The 20,267-nt window shown below is 42.6% G+C and overlaps 2 protein-coding genes across 2 annotated transcripts in view; one reads left to right on the top strand and one right to left on the bottom strand.

The window, feature by feature from the left end:
- Positions 1-2,983, top strand: part of Itgad (integrin subunit alpha D) — a 30,166-nt gene extending 27,183 nt beyond the window's left edge. The window contains exon 30 of the mRNA XM_047533969.1: positions 113-2,983. Coding sequence (XP_047389925.1) covers positions 113-226 — 114 coding nt within the window. The 3' untranslated portion in view covers positions 227-2,983. The remainder of the gene's footprint in view (positions 1-112) is intronic.
- Positions 1,293-1,991, bottom strand: LOC124970560 (cytochrome c oxidase subunit 6A2, mitochondrial). The gene is made up of 3 exons (XM_047533970.1): positions 1,830-1,991; positions 1,515-1,651; positions 1,293-1,421 (listed from the first exon to the last, which is right to left on the bottom strand). Exons 1-3 carry the CDS (start codon positions 1,900-1,902, stop codon positions 1,338-1,340), a joined length of 294 nt encoding a protein of 97 aa, XP_047389926.1. The 5' UTR covers positions 1,903-1,991; the 3' UTR covers positions 1,293-1,337.
- Positions 2,984-20,267: the final 17,284 nt, after the last annotated feature.

Below are 20,267 nucleotides of genomic sequence, written 5' to 3'. Positions count from 1 at the left end.
ATATATAAATATTCTGGCACACAAACATAAGTGTGCATAGTTCTCTTCGCTCTTCTTTCTCAGTTTCCTCATATTCTCTTACTCAGTTTTCCTGACTTATTTCTTTTCACAGCTTGGCTTCTTCAAACGTCAGTACAAAGAAATGCTAGGTGGAAAGCCTGAAGACACTGCCACATGCAGAGGGGAGAATTTTACCTGTGAGGCACCGAATTTGTCTTTGTCTTAATAATCCACTTTTCCTGTTTATCTCTACTCCCATGCCTGTGAACCTACTTTCATGGGAATAACTTCTATGTAGATCTAGACTTGCCCGATAGGTTACTCAGGCCACCTTCCCGAGAAGATGAAAGATTTTTATATTTGTACATCTCTCTTTTTTAGGAGTAGATATGATGCCAGCATAAATTTTCATATGGATAAGATTTGTGACACAAACTGAAAATATTTATCACGTTTTCTTTGTATGGAAGAGTTCTAACCCAGGGACGTGGTTCTAGGAATAGCTGGGGGAACCAAATTGTGGGATTAAAAATGTCCTCTCACTTTCTTAGATACCTGGGAGCATCAGGGGAGAGGCTTAAAGAAAGTAAGTGTGTGTGTGCCCTGTGACCACATTTGGTCTGTCATGGGCTACAGCACAGACTTAAGTCATGAAAAGTGGGAAAGGGAATGGAATGTTTAGTCAGAGCTCATTTGAACTCAAGTCCCATTTGAATGGGGCCCCCAAAAGCCAGGAGAACCAGGCTTCCAGAAAGGACCATCTGATTTCCAGACTAACACAGAAAACCTATTAAAGATCATCATAGAGAATGACCAAATCCAGAATTAGGTCATGACACCTCACACAGAGGCCCAGGTGTGAAATTAGGGCTACCGATGCTGTGGGTGTGGGCTAGATGTGTCAGGGGAGGGCTACTTCAGGGTCTGCATTCCCTGGATTTCCACAGGCCTTTGATAGGCTGCCTAAATGTAGACAGTGAAGTCGCTGAGATCTCAGGCTCCTCCTCTAGAGAAGGGGAACAAAATTATATCTTGCTTCAAGTTACTGCAGGGATCCAGTGTATGTGAAAGCCCTGTCCAGCCTAGAGACCTAATTATTAATAGGTGAGAGAGCAGGAGAGATCGCCTGTTCACAGAGGTCCCTTGAGCACTGGCCATTATTAGCAGCTTGGGAGTAACAAGGGAGGTCAACCACACAGAGCGCTGATGGGCATTGCCGCAGACAAGCCTACAGTCCAGCCTGGCCCCACCCAACCCTCTGGCCTGCTGTTCCCAAATAGCCTAAGGACACAAAACTTTCACATGTTTATTGTGCTTGGGTTTGTCCCCCTGGGACTTCAGGGGTGTTCATAGCCCGTGGGCAGAGGGTTGACGTGGGGATTGTGGAAAAGAGTGTGGTTGCCATCCCCCCAGGCGAAGGGCTGTAGAGAGAGCAGAGGGGGAGAGAGCGTGTCAGTGTGGTCCAGGCCAGGGGTCCCCACACCCACTTTGCCCACCCTCTGGGTCCTGCATACCTTGGTGCGGATGCGGAGGTGGTGGTAGGGGATGAATTCTGGGCGCTCCCGGTGGGCCCCGTGGAGCCAGCAGTTGAGGGTGCACAAGGCCACGCTGGGGAGCGCCAGCACGAAGGTCAGGAGGCGCCAGGTGCCGGCTGGGCAGAAGGAAAGGTGAGGATGAGAGAGAAGGTCAATGACACTGGGCCAGGAGGCCCTTGGAAAGTCTGGGGTCGCACAGCCGGTGTTGGAGGTTGCCTGGAGGCAAGTGTGTGTGTGTGTGGCCGGTGGACAAGGCCAGTAAGCCAGAGGGTCAGGTGCCCTGGCCCCACTCACCTCCTGCCCCTCCATGGTCTCCCTTGGCAGCGCTGGCCAAGCCCCTAGTCAAGGACCTCAGAGGCAGAGCCATTGTGGAGAGAGAAGCTAGGACTGGCACTGTCCTTCCACTCTCCTTCACTGAGGCCTACGTTCTCCTCCCCTCATTCTGAGCCAATCACCTGTTGAGTCGGAACTTGGGTGGCTATTTTTAGGGATCGTCTATATTTAAAGTGGGGCCCAACTGGGAGGAGATCCTCTCCAGACAGTGACTTAGTGTTTCTTTTATTTTGACAAGGGGACATGTAAAGTACAATATGCTATTTTTTTATAGTTGCAGGGAACTATTTTATTCCATGTTCCCGGTGGCTGGCACACAGTAGACCTTTAATAAATATTTGTAGAATAGATCAGAGGTCTTTTTGAATCTATGTGTCAAACTGTAAAATCTATAATTTGTACTTAATTTTTTTTCTAATCAAGTTTAAGTAAAACAGAAGTGTGCCAGCTTAAAGTCTGACACAAAACAGTAGTTAAGTATGTATTTTAATCACAGTTCCTTGCTGTGAACAGAACTCACTCTCACTAGTTTTGAAAGATAAGCAGTTGACAATCTTAGGTAGCTCAGGGTATTTTTGGGTTAAGCCAGAGAGGTCTCAATCTGCACAGTAAGAAAGGAACCATTCTGTGGGCTACCGCTCACACTGGTGAACCCTGGATGCCAAAAGCTTCCATTAACACAGCCTTTGGAAGCTAGAATCATCCATCCTTGCCCTGTTTTGAAAATTATTTCCTTGTGAAGCTTATTTCCATAGATTATTCTTCTGAATCAATAAACCTTGTGGTTGCACCAGTTGGCAATACCTGGGTCATTTTGCTTGTGCTCTCGCTGCAAGAAAGTCTGGGAAACAGTGGGTCCTGGCTTCTTAGGCAGGAAACAGTGGGGAAAATCTCCAAACACAGGAAGGTTATTCAGAAGATCCTGGGCAGCCTCAAATCTAGCAAATGTCTTCTGCAAAGTGTGTTATTTCAATCTGACTTCTTGGAAAGAAAGAAGAAAGCACAGGCAGGCCTGCATAAAGCTTGTATCAAAGCAGGTCGCCAGAAAGTGACGGGACCAGGCAGAGATGACATCTGTCTTGTTCACTGTCATATCCTCAGCACCCAGCATGGAACCTGGCATGAAGTAGTGTTCTAAAAATATGTATTTAATGAATGCTTGAACCATCTTCTTTTGGTTAACCCTATAGAAATGTCTTTTTAGAACTATAACAGGATGCCTCTAGGTTTTATCAAAGGCTGATATGCTTAATATGAATTTAAGAAAAATCAAGAAGGTACATTTTTCAAGAAGGGGCTCTATATTGTACTTCCTGTTGGTGCTAAGCTGAGCCACCTTCCTCCTCCCTGTCCTCCTTCCCTCCACCCCCTTCTTTTCTTCTTCAATTTTGTTGTATAGTCAAATGTTATATAGTGCGGCTAAATTATTCCTGAGCCCTCACTGAGTCATAGAATTCTTTCAGTTGCCTTTTCCCAGTGACTTTGGAATATCTGTGGTGATGGGACTTTACATTTCCTTGGTCTCTCCCTCCATTCACAATCCCTCAAATCCCTTCCCTATGGATATGCCAACTGTAGCTACTGGACAAAACAGAAATGACAGGCGGGCATTTTTAATTGGAAAGCTTCTAAGTTCTCTTTCTTCCCTGAATAGCCCCTCAGGTTTGTTTGCTGCTGGTTACCAAACAATTCACTGGAAATTCCAACCCCTTTGGGGACTTGGTTAATGCTCGCCCCAAGGGCTGCTACTATCTTCTGGTGCTGTTGCCATCATGTGGTGCATTTGCCCAAGAACCCAAAAACTTGGTACTTAGGTAGTTTTGTGCTCTTCTAGGCTCTCACACTTTTGCCTTAACCGCTTCTATGTAGAGGCAGCACAGTCTTTGTACCCATCATTATTTCTTAAGTTCTCTCTTACATAAATTAATAGGATTTCTGCAAAAGCTTCCAAGTTCTAGAGGTTTTGTTGTTTTTTGGTTTAGGTAGAGGGAAGACCAAACTCACTAGTTGTTAAATAGACCCCAGTGAGCAGTATCCCCATCCTTTGTCAGACATACTTCAGCTACTGGTGGTGAAGGCAGAGGGACAACTCTGTCAGTTTCTTTTATGCCTCTTCCCTGGGACAACTATACTGTTACTAGATTTTTCCAAAGCCAAGATCAATCACAACACATGGTCTATTAAATATAAATTTAATATATATATATTTAATATAAATTTATATATAAATTTAATGTGTATATGGGACCCTAGAATACTTGAAATTGGAAATGTCCCAGAAAAACCACAATTATATGATGACACAGAACATGGGTTAACTAGGATGAATAGTAAAGAGAGGTGGAGACAAGACAGAATCAGTAATAGCAATAGAATGATAAGGTCTTTTGTTGTCCCTGAAGAAAGGACAATAAAATACTATGTCCCTGAAGTGATCCTTCCCATACTCTAAAAACTAGCCATGGTAAGGGAACAATTAGAATGAGTTTAGGCTGAAATGTCCAGATATAAATTATCTTGAGGGACACTGGCTTTCTCTCATGTGTGGTGGGAATTTAGAGCAAGTTAGTGTTATTTGTACAAAGCTACTTTCTTGCATTCACACCAAGTTCCTGGGGATGTTGGTCAAACAGATAAAGCGCACTGAACTGGTGATGTCACTACTTCTGTAGCATAGTATATAAAACCTCTTTTTCTGTGGTATCAGAGCACTGTGGAGAAGGAAGTGCTTGTCTAACTGGCCCCCACAGGACAAAGTGTCGAGGGGGATTGGAGATACTACTTTCTGGTGAAGCACTGGAGAGGTACCTTGTGAAATAGAGGCACCTGTCCAACCTATTGCTACTGAAATTTCTGACCAAGCACCTGTCCAGCCTGTTGCCACTAGATCTTCCCCATAAGCGTTTCTCAATAAACCTTGTAGCTTACACCCCATCTCTAGGTGTCTTCTTTGGTCTCTCAGCAAACCTACCCTATTACCCTAGCAAAACTGGACTGTAGACATTACAGGCCTCGAGAGGGGTTATTAACTCTCTCTACCCTTGGAAGGGCCTATAATCATGTTAATAATGTTAATAATCAGCTATTATTTTGTATCATTCGCTCAATATATCCGTAAAAGAAAAAATTTAAACAAATTAAATATAACTGTTTGAGCAAAGAATGATTCATGAATAGGGCAGTACTCTAAACTGAACGGTGTTGAGTGCTCTGTTGTACAGCTGGACAGTAAAATAAAGTACAGAAATAACTGGTTACAGCTAGGCATTTGCTTTTATTCAACATTTCTTGACAGTTGGCTGCCTGCAATTGGCTGAAGTTTGGCTGCTTGTGGTGGGCTGAGATTTGGCTATTACAAACAACACTCCCAAGTTTTGGTAGTTTTCATATTAAATTCAATTTAGTCTGTTTAGGTAGAGACTCAAAATATGGAACAGCCTCAGGCCAATGGACTCTTATTTATTGCACTTAACATATCCATGCCTTCCTATAATAGTACCCAAGAGTTTCTTTATGAAACTACTACATCTTATTTCAAGTTCACAGTCCATTTGGGATTGACTGCTTCTCTACCTCTATGAGGGGACACATAATCCAGGCCTAGGCAATTAGAACATTCTGTTCTTTTGGTCATGAGTGATTGGTTTAGGGAGCAACATGAGTCAATGAGTCATGAATTTTGGGACTTCTTTCTTATACTATTGAGACACAATAGTACTTTAACTTGGATCTGCTGGAGCCTCAGCCTGGGGCATTGAATTGAAGGCAATATTGAAACCATTTTTAAGAGCAGACCAAAAGATGGAGAAAGATCTAGTCTTGTTTTTTGAGTCCTAAATAAAGATGTGCCTGACTTTCAATTATGTGAAATAACAAATCTTCCGTTTGTAAAAATCAATTTGAGATGGGGGCAGGAATGGGAGTGTTTGCCTGTAATCCCAGCAACTCGGGAGGTTGAAGTAGGAGAACTACAAATTCAAGACCAGCCTGGACAACTTAGCAAGACCCTGTCTCAAAATAAAATTTAAAAAGGGTTGGGGATGTAACTGAGTGGTAGAGTACCCTGGGTTCAATCCCCAGTACCACAAAAATGAATGAATGAATAAACAAATAAATAAAAATTTTGAGTTGGGGTTTTAAGTTTTAGTTTATTGCTAAAGTCTGTGAAACTACAGCATATCTTTAAACTTTTATCAGCAAATTCCTAATTTATTCCCTGTAGTGTGATCCATGTTTTATTGAGAAATTTTTGCCTTCTTTTGTAGATTGATAAATGTTCTGGGGTATTATGACTTTAATGAACATAGTGAATACTTGAAGGGATTTAACATTCATTAAAATAAAGTTAGTCAAATAAAGTATCCATTTCATAATAGTATAATGTCACATCACAAAATAAATTTACATGTTACAACCTGATTTCTCTCAAATCCAAATCTAATGCTGAGGACACAGGGTTTTGGTTGAGTTGGCCACACTTGCACACTTGTGCTCAGTTGACCTCATGCCTGGTAGAATTCAATCTAGAACTAGAATTAACAATGGAACTGAGTTTGAAGTGGCTACTTCCATGTGAGACTTTTACCTCCCATCCTCTGCAGTGTTTACATTAGACCAGATAGTCTAGAAGGGGCCCAGACATGATGAGTTATTAATATTAGATATTTTCTAATATCTAAAATATTAAATAATTAGATAAAAATATCTAATTTTCAAAAACAGTGTTTTAACACTAGCAAGTGCTGATTTTTGTATGGTGCTGGGGATTGAACCCAGGGCCTTGTGCTTGTGTGGCAAGCACTCTACCAACTGAGCTATATCCCCAACCCCAAGCATGTACTGATTACTAAAGAGACATTTGAAGACCTTTTTCTACTATCACTGATGCTGCTAAAAAATTTGATGTGACCATTCTGGCAATGTGTGGTAATCTCATTTGGTACTCCAAATTTGGTGATGAAATGCACATGACCCAAGCAAACAGCATTGTTTTTAGTTGCTTTTCTCTGTTATCACTGTAGAATAACCATAGAATCATGGAATGAGAGCCAAGGCAACCAGGAAAACATAGATTGGGTATCATCACTTTCATGGTCATCTTAGTTAACTTTTCAAGTGTGTCCATCTTGTATCCTAGGAGGACAACAATGATAAAAGAAACCTGAGTCTTAGCATAAAAACTTGAGCAGCTGTAAATCTGTTAGAGTATAAAAGAACAATATACAAAGGATCAATGAAACAAAGAGTTGGTTCTTTAAAAAGATAAGATAAACCCAAGATTGATAAACCTGTGGTGAAACTAGCCAAAAGAGTGGGAAGATCCAAATTAGAGAAAAAATAGGGGATATTACAACAGACACCACCAAAATCCTGATGGTTTTAGGAAATGTTTTGAAAACTTAAATTCTAATAAATTGGACAAATACAAAAGAAAGGGATAAGTTTCTATGACCTACCAAAAGTAAATGAAGAGGATATAAGAAACCTAAACAAGTCAGTAACAGGCAATGAAATTAAAACGATAATATAAAGTCTCCTGACAAAGAAAATCTCAGGACCAGATGGATTCACAGATGCCTTTTACAAGACCTTTAAAAAAAGAACTACCACCAATGCTCCTCAAATTATTCCATGATATAGAAGAGGAAGGAACACTTCCAAACTTCTTCTACAAGACCAGTATCATGATGATTCTAAAACTAGATGATAATACACCAAGGAAAGAAAATCAATGATGAGCATAGATGCAAAATCCTTAATAAAATACTTGCAAACTGAATTCAACAATACATTAAAAAGATCATACATCATGGTCAAGTTGGTTTAATTCCAGGGATGCAAGGATGGTTCAACATATGCAAATCAATAAATGTAATTCATCACATAAACAGAATCAAGGACAAAAATGACATGATCATCTTAATATATGCAGAAAAAGCCTTTGACAAAATTCAACACCCTTTTATCATTCCAATTTTAGTATATGTGCTGCTGAAGCGAGCACAACACCCTTTTATGATTAAAAAAAATAAAACCTGAAGAAAGTAGGGATAGAGGGAACTTGCCTAAACATAACACAGACTATAAATAAACTCAAAAACCAATATCATATCAACTGGAGGAAAAACAAGGAAGAATTTCCTCTAAAGTCAGGAACAAGACAGGATGTCTGCTCTCAGCACTCCTATTCAATATAGTACTTGAAATTTTAGCCAGAGAAATTAGGCAAAAGGAAGCTGGGGGTAGTGGCGCAATAATACCTGTAATCCCTGCAACTTGGGAGGCCAAGGCAAGAAGATTTGAGAGTTCAAAGCCAGACTCAGCAATTTAGCGAGGCCATGAGCAACTCAGAGAGACCCATCTCTAAATAAAAGGGCCGGGGATGTTGCTCAGTGGTTAAGCATACCTAGGTTCAATCCCTACTACTCCACCCCCCAAAAAAATAGGCAAGAGGGATACAAACAGGACAGGAAAGGAAAGGAAGGAATCCAATTATCTTATTTGCAGATGAAATGACCATATACGTGGAAGATCCTAAGGCTCCACCAGAAGACTTCTGGAGTTGATAAACACATTTAGCAAAATAGCAGGATATAAAATCAACATGCAAAATTCAATAATCTCTATATTCTTATAATGAACCCAATGAGAAGGAAATTGTGAAAACAATTCCATTTACAACAATTTTAAAAAAAATACCAGTGCTGGGGATATAGCTCCATTAGCAGCACTGCAAAAAAAGAAAGAAAGAAAAAAAAAAAAACCTTAAGAATAATCCTAACAAGGAGATGAAAGACCTCTACAAGGAAAATTACATAATGCTGAAAAAAGAAATAGAAGACACCAGAAGACAGAAAGCCTTCCCGTGTTCATGTATAGGCAGAATTAATATTGTTAAAATATAAGAGCAGAAACTTTGCAACTGCTAGAAGAAAACACCAGGGAAATACTTCAACATATAAGCATAGGAATCAAGTTCCTGATTAGGACTCTGATAGCTCAGGATATAATAGTGAGAATTGATAAATTGGATAGCATCAAATTAAAAAGCGTCTGCCCAGCAAAGGAATAATAATGTAAAGAGATATCCTACAGAATGAGAGAAAATCTTTGCCAACTACTCTTCCAAAATCCAGAATATATAAACAACTCCAAACGTTCAACACCAAAAACATTGAATAACTCATTGAATAAATGGGTAAGTGGGCTAGGTAGATACTTCTCAAAAAAAGTACAAATGACTGACAATTATATGAAACAATATTCAACATCTTTAGCCATCAGGAAAATGAAGATCAACTCTACATTGTGATTTTATCTCACCCTAGTCATAATGGCAATCTTCAAGAATACAAATAATAAATGCTGGCTAGGATGAGGGAAAAAGGAGCTCGTATACACTCTTGGTGGGAATGTAAATTAGTAGAGTCACTATGGAAATCAGTACGAGGGTTTCTCAAAAAATTAAAAATAGAATACCCTATGATCCAGCTATACCCCTCCTTGGTATTTATCCAAAAGAATTAAAGTTAGTATACTTTAAGAGGTCCACACATACCCACCCATGTTTATTGCAGCACAATTCACAATCTCCAAATTATTGAATCAGCCTACTGCCTGTCAACTGATGAATGGATAAAGAAAATGTGGTATGTATATCCATAATGGAGTTTCATTCAGCCATAAAGAAGAATGAAATTATTTTCAAGAAAATGATTGGAACCAGAGAACATCACCATAAGTTAAATAAGGCAGACTCAGAAAGACCAGTATCACATGTTTTTCTCTCATATGAGGAAGTTAGAAGGGAACAAAGGACATGAGTAAAGTGGAAGAGAGACCATTAGGGTAGAAGAGGAGGCTCAGGGGAGGGAGGAGAGTAAGGGGAATCCTGGGGAGTAAAGTTGATCCAATGATGGTATGTATGTTTGAACATGCCAAAATGAAACCCACTGTTCTGTATAATTAGTATGTACCAATAAAAATAATTAAGCAGTTGGAAGTAGTTCCTTCATTCAAGTAATATTTATCAAATACCTACTATTATTCAGGTCTGTGCTAGAGTCTCTGCTCTCATGGAACTTACAGTCTGCTGGGGAGACAGGCATATCACCAGCCATTCATAATTCTTCACAATGCCACTTGAACCTTATCACACCAAATATAATATGAAAATCTGGGAAAGTTTTCAATGGAGGTGGGGCTCATAGAACAGGGTAAATTTGAGAGACAGAAAATGGAAAAGGTCATTCTAAGTGGTTGAGGAAAATAAAGAAAAAGGCATGGAGATGTGAAAGGCCATGACCAGGAAAGATACAGAGTTGGCCAAAACCATATGGGAAAGCCATGTGTGCCATGCTGAAGCATTTGACCCCACTCTGTAGGCCCTGTTGGGGAAGGGAGTGGTCTCAGGCATGGCTGCTTTTAAGCAGGGGATTGACATCAGATCTAGTACTGGAGTCTGGGGTCTGAGATAAGGATCTAATTGATGGGTTATATGGATAATGAACTAGAATGCAGAGACTAGAAGCAGGGGAGAGTGATTAGGAATCTTTTGCAATGATCCAGGCAAATGATGACAAGGATTTAAATAAGGCAGAGGCACTGGCAACAAAGAGAAGAGAATGAAGTTTAGAAACTTTTCAGGAGTAGAACAAATAGGATGTGGTGGCTGATGGAACTTGGGCTGGGAGTGCAGTGCTGTGGGAGAAAGACAAATCAAGGAGAGAGGTAACAAGCTCCGAGGCAGGATGGGTGCTAATATTGAGGACTTCTGTGCAGCTCAAATTCTCATAGGACAACAGTTTTTTTCCCACTCCAATAACACATTTAAATAACTTTAAAAATAGCTTCAATAATATACCTTTGTCTACCACCTGCCTAATTCCTTTACTTTGTAAACTGTGAAGTTTAAGGAAAAGGAGAGAAAAGAATTCAGAGAGGGGAAAAACCCCAAAAACAATGACAAGGAAAGAAAAAAAAAAAAAAAAACAAAACACCTCACCCATAAACAAAAACCTCAGCACTTCTGAGGAAGACTGATATGTAAAAGAAAATCCTTTAGAGGGCAGTATGGATGGAGGAAAGGAAATGTACCACTGTTCCACAGGTCTACCTGAGAGGCTATGCAGGTCTCACTTAGACCTGCATCACACGGGCTCTTTGGAGTCTGGTAAGGTTAGATGGATGGTTGAACGTCTTCCCACACTGGAGACAATGGTAGGGCTTCTCTCCAATGTGTCTTCCACAGTGGTGGAGTTTGGCACTGTAAAGCCACACCCACAGTATCAGCATGGATGGGGTCAGTCTGCATTGAGTCTTCTGGTACAGCAGACTGTTGCCTACCCACTTCCCACAAGTCCCACACTTGTATAGCTTCAGGTTCCATCACTCCCAGCCTCCTGAGTGGCCAAGTGGGTGGTCTGATAGTGCCTGGTCAACTTGTAGGCCTCCTGGAAGCAATTTTGACACTTGACGTAGGCAAGTGCCTGTGGTAGATCAGGTGGACATGCTGAACTGAAGCTCCAGCCACGCTCCACACAAAGATGTGGTTTTTCTGCTAAGTGCATTTTTCTGTGGCGCATCAGGGAGGAGCTCTGGGTGAAGTGCTCCCCACACTCAGAGTTGTAAGGTCACTCAACTGTATGGGGTGTGTTGCTGGGGAAACTCTTCCCACACTCAGACAGGTAAACTTGGCAGCTTTGCTTCTGGTTCACCATGGGGGTAAACCTGGAATCTGAATTCTGCATGAGTCCTTGGGGTAGAGGCAGTGCTGGGAGAGGATAGTAGAGGAAGGATGGGGGAAGTCTGATGCATGCTGGGGAGAGGAAATGGGTGCAGAAGTAAAGGTGAAAGAATGGGGTGAGGTAAGGAATCTGAGGAAAGATGGGTGTGATCAGAGGTTGGAGACTGAGTAGGGTGGGTGGCAGTCAGTGTGTTGGAGGGGCAGGATAAAGGAAGGGAGGCTGGAGTAGGGGTTGAATAGGAAGAGACAGAAATGGATGAAGAACCTGGGCTTCTGCTGGGTTGGAGCAAGGGGAGGACTGGTGTGACTGGAGCCCTGAGCAGGTGCCTGAGGCTGTGCCAAGCAACATGGTGGTTGAGTGTGGTATGGAGACTGAAGTTCTCCCCACACTCCCCACAGCTATAAGGCTTCTCTCCTGTATTCAGGAAGATGTGCTGGGTGAGGGAGGTCTTCTGACTAAAGCTATCTCCCCAGGTGGAGCAGCAGAAAACACAATGGCCTATATGGACTCTGGTGGCATATCAGCTTCAACTGATCCCTAAAAGCCTTCATACACTGATGACAGACATAGAACTTCAACTCAGTATGCACTCCTTTGTGAGCCAGCAGCAGAAAGCTGACCATAAAGCCCTTGCTATGTTCCCCACAGATAAAAGGTTTCTTCCCAGAGTGGATTTGCTGATGCTTAATAATTTTGGAGCTTCCATAGAAGGTCTTACCATACTGGGGATAGTGTTAGGGCCTCTCACCAGTGTGGATCCTTCTGTGTTGGATGAAGGATGCATTCTAAGCAAAATCTTTCCCACAGTACCAGCACTTGTAGGGCTTATCTCTCCGGCAAATCTGCTGGTGCTGGAACAGGTTGGAATGTTGGCTAAAATGTTTTCCACAGTTGGGACAGGATTAAGACTTCTCACAAACATGACTTCAAAGATGATGTGTCAGAGAGTAACTGTGTAGGAAGTTCTTTCCATAATTAGTGCAGCTGTAAGATCTCTCACAAGGCATAGGTTTCCTGTGGTCAGTGAGTTCAGTCTGGGAGTAGTACCCAGCCCCCAAAAGTTTTGGCAGCCTGTGGCACCAAGGGGTTGACTTGAGATTTTCCTAATATAAGATTCTGAATGTGTTTCTTGAGACTGAGTCCAAAAATAGGCAACACTGTTCTTGGGCATATTTCTCGATAGTCTCCATCACAGTATCCATCCTTGTGAATAAGCTTGCCCTCATTGTTGTTCCCAGTTCCTGAGGAAGAAAATAGAGATTTCAGATTCCTGCACCATAATTCTTTTGAGAGAGGGAAAGTAGGCAGTTTTACTATAAATCTTTAAGGATTTGAGCATGGTGGTGCATGCCAGTAATCCCAGTAATTTGGGAGGCTGAGGCAGGAGGACAGCAAGTTGGAGGACAGCTTCAGCAATTTAGCACTATTCTCAGCAACTTAGCAAGATTCTGTCTCAAAATTAAAAAATTAAAAGGGCTGTAGCACCAAAGCACCCTTGGGTTCAATCCTTTGTACCCCTCTCCAAACAATGACAACAAAATAAAAAAAAAAACCAACAAAACAAACAAACAAAAAACTGCAAAGGAAGCTTTGCTTTCAGAATCATATAATCAATATGGCTTTTTTTTTTTTTTTTTGACCCTGAGGACCGAATTCAAGAGTGCTTCACCACTGAGCCACATCTCCACATCTCCAGACTTTTTAATTTTTATTTAGAGATGGGGTATGGCTAAGTTGCCCAGGTCTTGTTAAGTCTGACTTTGAACTTGCAATCTTCCTGCCTTACTTGAAAATCACTGGGAATCAATGCTTTTTGATAAAGATTTATTTAACATATCAACTGGGGTTATCAGATTTTAGTACGCAATGTGTTCCATTTTATATGATTTCATTTATAAGAAATTCGAAAATAGGCAAAACTGAGTTTATAGAGGCAGAAAGCAGATCCATGGCTAGTTATCTAAGAGCTGGGTGGGGGAGGGAGCAGCTGATTGCTAAGAGGCAGGAAAGAACTTTGATGGGTAATAGAAATGTTCTTTATTTTGTGGAGTTGAGATGGTGGTTACACAAGTAAATACACTCATCAAAATTATCAAATCAGGGACTGGGGTTATAGCTCAGTTGGTAGAGTGCTTGCTTTGCATGTACAAGGCCCTGGGTTCAATTCCTGACACCACACACACACACACAAAAATTATCAAATCATACACTCAAACTGGGTGTACTTCATATTCAATTTACACTTCATTAAGGCTGTAAGAACAGATGGTAAACTTTTCTGAGATGTAGAGTGGACAGGAGTATCAGTGCTGACCAGCCAATTATTTTGAAAAGATTTTATTAAAATATAAATAAAACAGTTTAAATCACTAATACTTACTATGTGCCAGGTACTATCCTAAGTGTTTCCACACTGATTAAACTTTACAAGTCTCCAAAATAATGTGTACTTTTTTAAACTTATGAACATTTTCTAGATTATTGGTATTTTTTCATAATTATATATATGTATTTTAAATACCATATTTCATTCATTTCCATTGTGGGAATACATCATTAGCATGGAAAATGCTGTAATGAGTATCTTCATGGTACTGTGAAGAGGTCATATTTTCCCTTGTTGAATCTTTTGAGTAGGAATTATTCCCAGGAGTGCAGCCACCATCTCATATAAGAAAGGGCCTCTTGCTTCTGTAATGCATAAGTTCTTATAAGAGTAAGGGCTGATGTTCAGTTTGCTAGTGCCCAAGACAGGTCTAGCCACAATGATCCCAGCCCATTTCATGGTTTTGAGGGCCCTAGGAAGACCAAAGCAATCCTGGCAACTCTCCTGTGGAAGCCAGCAGGGACATAATGACATCGATCTTCATGACAATTAAAAATGCCACAGGCTGCCAAAACATTTGAACTAGTTAACCACCATAACTTGTCATTCTTTCTGTACTATTATAGCTGTCCCCTCCTACATTCCCTGTCAGTAGTCTAGCCCAGGCTTTCTCATCCCATTCATTCCTAGGTTTTTTGGCAGTGCTGGGGATTAGAACCCAGGGACTTATGCTTGCAATACAAGCACTCTACCGACTGAGCTATCCCCACAGCCCGGTTATCATGTTTTCTAGTTGGTCTTTTTTGGTTTGTCGCCTCTCCCAATTATCTTATATAGGTTACCAGACATGTTTGTTATTGTTAGGTTAGTGTTTCCTGATTTCCCTACATGGGACCCACAGAAAATGTAACAATTTGAGCAGCACACTGGTATAAACAGTTGAGCCTGCTTCCAGGCCGACATACCTGCCCTAGGGATTAAAACACACCTTGGGTGCGCATTAGAATTAAACACTTTAAAAAATTATTTTACCAGGATGCACCAGGAGTAATTGTCAGGATTGAGAAATTTTTAGTTAAAAGGCTAAGCTCATCCTCAGTTACTTCCACAGCTCATCCTTCTTTTACAACAGGGTAGATTTAGTTTCGCCTATTGTCTAATTTCATATAAATGGAATCTTGCAAAATGGAATGGTCCTGGGAATTAAGGTTCTCAGCAGCTGGACTCAACGTCAGATGATGACATTCAACCTTACCATACCGAACAAACTTTTAGTGACAATGATGTGGTGGAAAGTTTTGAGAAACAGTTGGCGTGACAGAAAGTGGGTGTTTGCCTCTGTGTATGCGGGGGCTGGCAGTGGTGTGCTTAAGGGCCGAATCCCATGAAGGACTTGGGTCAGTAGTAGGAGGTCGTGATTCTAAAGGCCGGGGTGCGTTGTAGCAGGTGCTACTTAAGAGTATGGGCCGGGAACAGGCTAGCTAATGGGCTAACTGGGCTCTAGGAGGAGAAAGCAGAACGGAAAGCAGCAAAGGGCAGTGAAACACATCCCACGCCAATGTGTTTGCGGGAATTCTAAAACTTCTGGGGGCGGGGCTCGCGGCCTTGGCAAAGGCGTGTGTTCACAAACGCCCCCTTTCTCCAGCTAGCAGGAACCAAGCCCGGGCGGCTGCCCTTCTCTCTTACCCATAGCCGCCTGTCGCCTGGGGGTGAATGGAGCGGGAGCCAGTGACCCTCACTCTCCGGAGAGGATCAGCCCCTAGCTCCCGGAAGACCACCCGCGGCGCTGGAGAGAGGAGGGGACGGGGAGGAGGACCCTCCCCCGGCAGCCTTCGTGGGCTTACTGGGAATGGAGTCCCCGCAAAGGGCCCTGGGAGCGGGAGGTGGACCCGGACGCCTGAAGGCCATCTATGTGGAGGTCCCCACAGCCCTCGGATTAGTACAGCGAGGGTCCCAGACGTCCTGTTGGCCTCAGCCACTCCCAGCCCGCCCTGCTTGCATCTGTTTCTCCCTCAGAACTTCCCCCTCCTTTCCCACCAGCTTCCCGAGACGGGACAAAGGTTTCAGAGCAGTTAGTGCTCCCCAAAGAGTTGCCTAAGAACCGTCCTGCTCCGGTCCCTAACAAGAATGAAGAACGGCGTGCCCACAAGCCATCTTTCCCCAAGGGTAAAACTTCAGGTCCCTGAGCACCACGTTAGGCCGCGCCACGTCAGTTAGACATACGCCCAGCCACTCAAAACAGGTTACGTCATACGCAAGTGACGGCGCGGGCGGGGGTGGGGGGGGGTGAAGTCCGAGCTATGCGCACGCGCACTCGACAGCCCCTCCCCTCCCGGAGCGTGCTCCTGCCCTCGTTCTCCTGGAGGGGTTGGCTCACCAAGGAATCAAGCGAAGGGGATTGACCAGCCAAGGGCGGGCTGACTGCACCCTCTAGGGGTGGGAGGTAGTGAAGCACCGGGCGGAAAGGCCTTGAAGGAGGCGTAGAGAAGGTTGGCACAGGTTGAAGGGGAACACTGGGTTGCTGGAATGGGATCAAGAGTGAGATGAGGCATTGGCCTGTGGCACTTGGCTTCTGGCACAGAATTTAAGGAGGCGCCAAAAAAAGCTTTAGTAATTAAGATGGGCGAGGTGGACCATGCCTATAATCCTAGCAATTTGGGAGGCTGAGGCAGGAGGATCTCAAGTTTGAAACCACTCTGGGTAAGTTAGTGAGACCCTGTCTCAAAAAATAAAATGGGCTGGGGATGTAGCTCAGGAGTAGAGTGTTAATGGATATGGAGAATAAAAATTCCCAAAATAGTGAAACCTGGGGACAAGAAAAGGGAGTAAGAATGAAGGCCTTACATTGACAGATTTCATCTCCCAAGATGAATGTTTTCCATATGCTGGTTGCAGGCAAAGAGGATGTTTTATCATCCTCAAAAGAAAACAGTCTCTAGGAGGCGTTATCTCCTCCAAAAATCCTTTTTAGGCACTGTCCCCAGACCTTGCCCGAAAGGCTCACATTCCTGACTGTTCAAGCAAACTGACATATGTTCACTAGACCACCCCTCAAAATAACCTATATAAATCCAATCCTTTTCTTTGTTCAGTGACTCTTTTTCCACCAGGAGAGTGGGTCCATGGGCACCATTTCATCCCCCTGAATAAAGAGCTGAGATGACACGTGAGGTTTGCATCCTGCCTGGTCTTTATGTGCTAACATTTTGGTTCCCTGACCAGAAATCGACAGCAAGGTAACATTCCCTACTTCTCTGCAACCCCTTCCCTTCCCCCAAAGTCAGTTAAACAGCTGATGAGACCTGAAGACTGACCATGATCTGCCGGCACCTCCAAGGCTCTCTGAAACCTGGGAGGACCCCCAGCCACTGCTCACAGGAGCTATGGCTGAATCTCCAAACTGACTGCATTTTCCTTACTTGTTGGACGTAGGCCTCTCCTGCCCTTTGCTGTCCACTTTATGCAGGAGACATTTGGTGCGAGAGATAGAGGGCCCAAGACAACTGAGCCCAGCCAACCAGGGCAACTTTCTGGTGCTGTATGAAGGTTTTGGGTCTGAAATCTAACTTTTTTTTTTTTTTCAGGTTTCATTTTATTTTTGAAGTTACTGTTACTTTGTTTACATAACCAAAAAAGAAAAACACTTTTTTCTCCCTCTTCCAGTTGCTGTGGTACTCATCCTGAATTAAATAGAGTAGTTGATGCATGATGATAAAACTTCATGTTAAACACAAACAAAATATGTTTTAAATACAAACAAAATATGGACTGCCTTCCCCACTTATTTTTGATTCACTATACAAATATTGCTGTAGTTGATCATCCATTGTATTGGAATAAATGGGGAAAGAATTGAATTTTTGCACACATGATTAACTTTTTATAAAAACCAAGTCTAGATATCTTGAATAAGAATTTGTATAGTGTAAACATTTGATATAAAGTAATAACAAAACTATTTTCATTTTGAAAATAAAGAAGCATTCTAAGGTATGAATTTTATAATATTTGATAGAGAAAAACTAGGACAGTTGAACTATGCAGTTGATAGTATTTAGGCAGTTATTTCATGAAAACAATTTTTTTTTTTTTGGCTCACCCTGATGCCATTAAAAAAGAAAGTATTCAGTTTCTTTTCTATCAACATGATGCACATGTCATTTTAGACAATGTTATTTAGTCTTCTGTACGTGGTACCAGAATTTTTGGGGAAGTTCGAGGAAGAGGTGGAAAGCCAAAGCTTCTTTGTAGTAGAGTATACCAGCTTTATTTTGCATTAACCTGATGGGAAATTCTATTAGTACAAAAACACTGACTCCATAGAGGAACACTGAAGACTTCCAGAATGCAGAGGAGCTAGGTTAGATACTCAGAGATTAGCTGACTGTCCCCTCCTTGCCCCAGATGAGCACTCTCACTTTTGAGTTGGGTGCTGTGGAATTGCAACCATCACTCCGAACTCCTTCCTACTTACTGAAATCTAACTTTGACAGCCCTTAGCGGTACCAGATGTCAACAACTGTGTGGGAGAAGTTTGGTGCGTGAAACAGGAGGAAGGATCAAATACAGCTGAAGGCATCTGGCTAGGGCAACTCCCTAGCATTGCATGAAGGCTTTGAGTCCAAGATCTGACTCCGACAGCCCTGAGGGGTACCAGACATCAACCACCTACTAAACTTTTGGGGCTTTATGCCGTGTGAACAGTAAAGGGACTTATATCATACCTTTGTTGGCGTTAAAGGAGGCCTTCTTCCATTCCCCAATCTTCCCTTCCCTTGCACACCCAGCAAACCTTATGAGTCAGGGACCTATCTACTTGCCATTTCGCTTCTACATCCACTGCCAGCCTTCTCATCCCTTAGGACCTGTGAGGCCCCATTTATTAGCCAGGAACTTGCCCTTCATTCATTTCTTCTATGATGGATAGAGACTCCACTGTTAGGCAAACCAGGGATCAAGTCCCTTACCACTGGGATTGAGGGAAAGACATTTCCCCAGTCCCTCGTGGGGAATTCCAGTCCAGGACTGGTACACTGAGTGGCATAAAGAGTGCAGAGGATGCTTTGCTCTCTGTTGTCACTTCTGTTGAGCCTCTCCAAATATGGGAACTACCCAATTAATTCCTAGAGACACCCCCTTGGCTGTCTCTTGACCAATTTTAAAACCCTCTATTCCCATACTGACCTCCAAATGAAACGCCTCATTAAGCTCAGTGCTCAAATACTGGCCACAGTATAAATTGGATAGCCAACATACATGGCCCAAATATGGAACTCTCCATAAAGAGGTTCTACAATCTTTAGAAAAATATTTAATCCAAAATGGCAAGCACTTGGAACTCCCATACCTACAGACTTTTACCCTCCTCCACTTAAACCCCTCCCTATACCAGCCTTGTACTATGTTACAGTTGCTAGCAACAAATTTACAATCTCCTTCCTCATTCACAGCCCTGGAGATAGGAGATGATCCCCATCCTTACAGGTCCAAGGGCCCCACAGCCTCCCCTGAGGACTCCCTCTCCCCTCGAGGTTCTCTTCCCCAAAGCCCCATCGCTGCAGCATCAGATCCTCCTCCCCAAAGTCCTATAGCTCCACTATCACACCCTTCTTCACTAACTCCACACTCTCCCTTCCCTTTGCCATCCCCTCCCCATACAAGGTCAAAAGACACTTTCAGCAAGGCATATGTTTCCTCTCCTCTTCGGCAAGTGGTAGGGACTAAAGGGATCATCAAGTTCATATCTTCTTCTCCAGGACAGGTATGTCCCAAATAGAGAACAAATTAGACTCATTTCCTGAAAACCCTGCCAAATATAGGAAGGAATTTGCCCATCTGACTGAGGTATATCACCTCACATGGGCAAACAGATAGTATATACTAAATTCCACCCTGACCAATAATAAATGTGCCCATATCTGGCAGATCTTGCAGATCTCTTGCACAGTCAAAACCCGAAATCTACCAGACAGCAGACACTGCTGTGCCCTCAGTTGAACCTGATTGGAGGTACCAACCCCAGGACCCTGGGATTATCAGTTTACAGCATAAGGTCACTTGCCTCCTTGAGGGAATGTCAAAAAATTCCCACACCCAAGTAAAGTAGGAAATGCTAAAGGAAATCACCCAGGGAAAAAGCAACCCTCCCTTCAGTGCAGACACCTTCCCAAGTCCCCTAATATATCCAAGGAGCCCCAAGTTATAGAGATGGTGAAGGGACAAGAAACAGGCAAATATTTCCCTTCTGAAGAGATTTTAAGGGCCCAACTAATTGGTAAATATCCTCCTTTAACCCTGACCAATCCAGCAGGCAATGGCATGCTTCAG

The sequence above is a fragment of the Sciurus carolinensis genome, chromosome 18 (genome assembly GCF_902686445.1).
Source record: "Sciurus carolinensis chromosome 18, mSciCar1.2, whole genome shotgun sequence".
Lineage (NCBI taxonomy): Eukaryota > Metazoa > Chordata > Mammalia > Rodentia > Sciuridae > Sciurus > Sciurus carolinensis.
Note: the sequence above shows the minus strand (reverse complement) of the source record. Positions and strands in the feature narration are given on the sequence as shown.